The sequence below is a fragment of the Sphaeroforma arctica genome (genome assembly GCF_001186125.1).
Source record: "Sphaeroforma arctica JP610 unplaced genomic scaffold supercont1.1729, whole genome shotgun sequence".
In the NCBI taxonomy this organism is placed as follows: Eukaryota; class Ichthyosporea; order Ichthyophonida; genus Sphaeroforma; species Sphaeroforma arctica.
The window spans coordinates 8,757-10,776 of NW_014038829.1; the positions used below are offsets into that span (position 1 = coordinate 8,757).

The 2,020-nt window shown below is 42.0% G+C and overlaps 1 protein-coding gene across 1 annotated transcript; it reads left to right on the forward strand.

The window, feature by feature from the left end:
• Nucleotides 1–399: 399 nt before the first annotated feature.
• Nucleotides 400–1,536, forward strand: SARC_11509 (hypothetical protein; the record flags this gene model as incomplete). The annotated part of the gene is made up of 2 exons (XM_014294406.1): nt 400–477; nt 1,427–1,536. Coding segments are annotated over 2 exons (188 nt in total), but the record flags the coding sequence as incomplete, so codon positions are not given.
• Between the last annotated feature and the right edge of the window lie 484 nt (nt 1,537–2,020).

A 2,020-nucleotide genomic window follows, 5' to 3' on the forward strand; every position in this document is an offset into this window, starting at 1 on the left:
CGCAATATCAAAATATAAACGTATATGCATTGTTGATTCTATGCAATACTTGTATTTACGCATGAAATCGTGATTTGATATACGCCATTTAAGCCTTACGCATTGTCGAATATACGCTACGTATATATACGCCATGTTTAAGTATCTGCATCGTTAAGGTATGCACAGTGTAAACGTTTAGGCCGTGGGTATGCGTTGTCATGCATGTGGTTGCTTGGACCAACCACCCATTTTCATGAGTGTGCGTGTGCGCGCATGGATCACGTTTACACGTTTGGCATAGACGAATTAACCTTTTTCCACAAATGCGTAACGTATCTACCACAAATGCTTAACGTATTTACCACAAATTCTTAACCCTATTACTATGAATGCCTAACCTGTACATTCCGTTCTGACAGGTGGCGATCACGGCAATGGCTGCGTTGAGCTCAGTGTATAATAAAATCGAAGGCAACAAGCAGCGCAAAACTGTAGGTATGTCGTCCCTGTGCCTGTTTCCAGTCACTGTCTTATCCGCCCCTTTATTGTCCACTGCTTCGTTAGTTAGCTCTGCATCAGCAATGAGTCATTGGTGGTGTGCAGTGGTTGACAGTTCAGTCTTCTGTCGTGCAGTGTGTACTTGTTCTTTATTGCACCGGTTGTTCAATGCATGCGTCATCCTATCGGCATACGTACAGAATTGCATCTGTGCGGGAGCCTGTTGGAGGCACTTATTCATTTGGATGTATTGGTGCATACTCCTACACATATGCAGACAAGCGAGATGATCATGTGCGTGTTCAGGTGAAGCTATATAGTACATGCATTCGGATGTATTGGTGCATACTCCTACACATATGCAGACAACTCCTACACATATGCAGACAAGCGAGATGATTATGTGCGTGTTCAGGTGAAGCTATATAGCAGATGCATTCGGATGTATTGGTGCATACTCCTACACAAATGCACGCAAGCGAGATGATTATGTGCGTGTTCAGGTGAAGCTATAGTACATTAGTAGTGTAGGACATATTGGTCCATCGACTGGGCACATTGATTTACCTTCAGATCTGAACGTCTCACGGGTCATACGGTATTTGGCTGCGCAGATGCATACGTTGAGAGGTGCGTTGTATATCTCTTCGACCAATCTATTGTGAGCAGTCTCGACATGCATACGATTTCCCCATGGTATATAAAAACGTTTCTCATTATTTCCCCATGGTATTTAAAAACGTTTCTCATTATCTCCCCATGTTATGTAAAAACGTTTCTCATTATTTCCCCGTGGTAAAAAGGTTTCTCATTATTTCCCCATGGTATATAAAAACGTTTCTCATTGTTTCCCCATGGTATATAAAAACGCTTCTCATTATCTCCCCATGGCATTTAAAAACGTTTCTCATTATCTCCCCATGATACCATGTCCTGTCAACTGCAGCCGACGCAAAGACGACAGATGCCACAGACTCTTCCGTGAACACGGTGAGAGGCATACCTACTTCAACTGGCCAATCGGAACCAATACATCAGACAGCTATAGATCATACAGTAAGTGCAGTGGTAGCGATGCTAAACGCAGTGGCTTTAGTAACTTGAAAAGGTGCACATCTGCGATTGCAAATCCTGAGAGTTGATTGGAGAACAAAGACGAGACTGAATATGTGTGAGAGTGCATCTACCTATATGTGCATGACTATTTATAGCCCGTGTAATATCTTATTTATAGTACGTGTATTGTTCTATTCATCGCCCGTGTAATATTGTATTTATAGCCATGTAATAAACTATTTATAGCCCGTATTATATTACATTTATAGCCTGTGTAGAATTCTATATATAGCCACGTAATAAACTGTTTATAGACCGTATTCTATTCTATTTATAACCCGTGTAATATTCTATTTATAGCCTGTAAAATATTTTATTTGTAGCCCTTCTCCAGATCCAAGACACCCCCAGCCGTCAAGTCTGCCACCGGTGTAGGGCAGATCACTGATCGCTTGGCCTCCATGGATGTGCTGAGACCGGACAC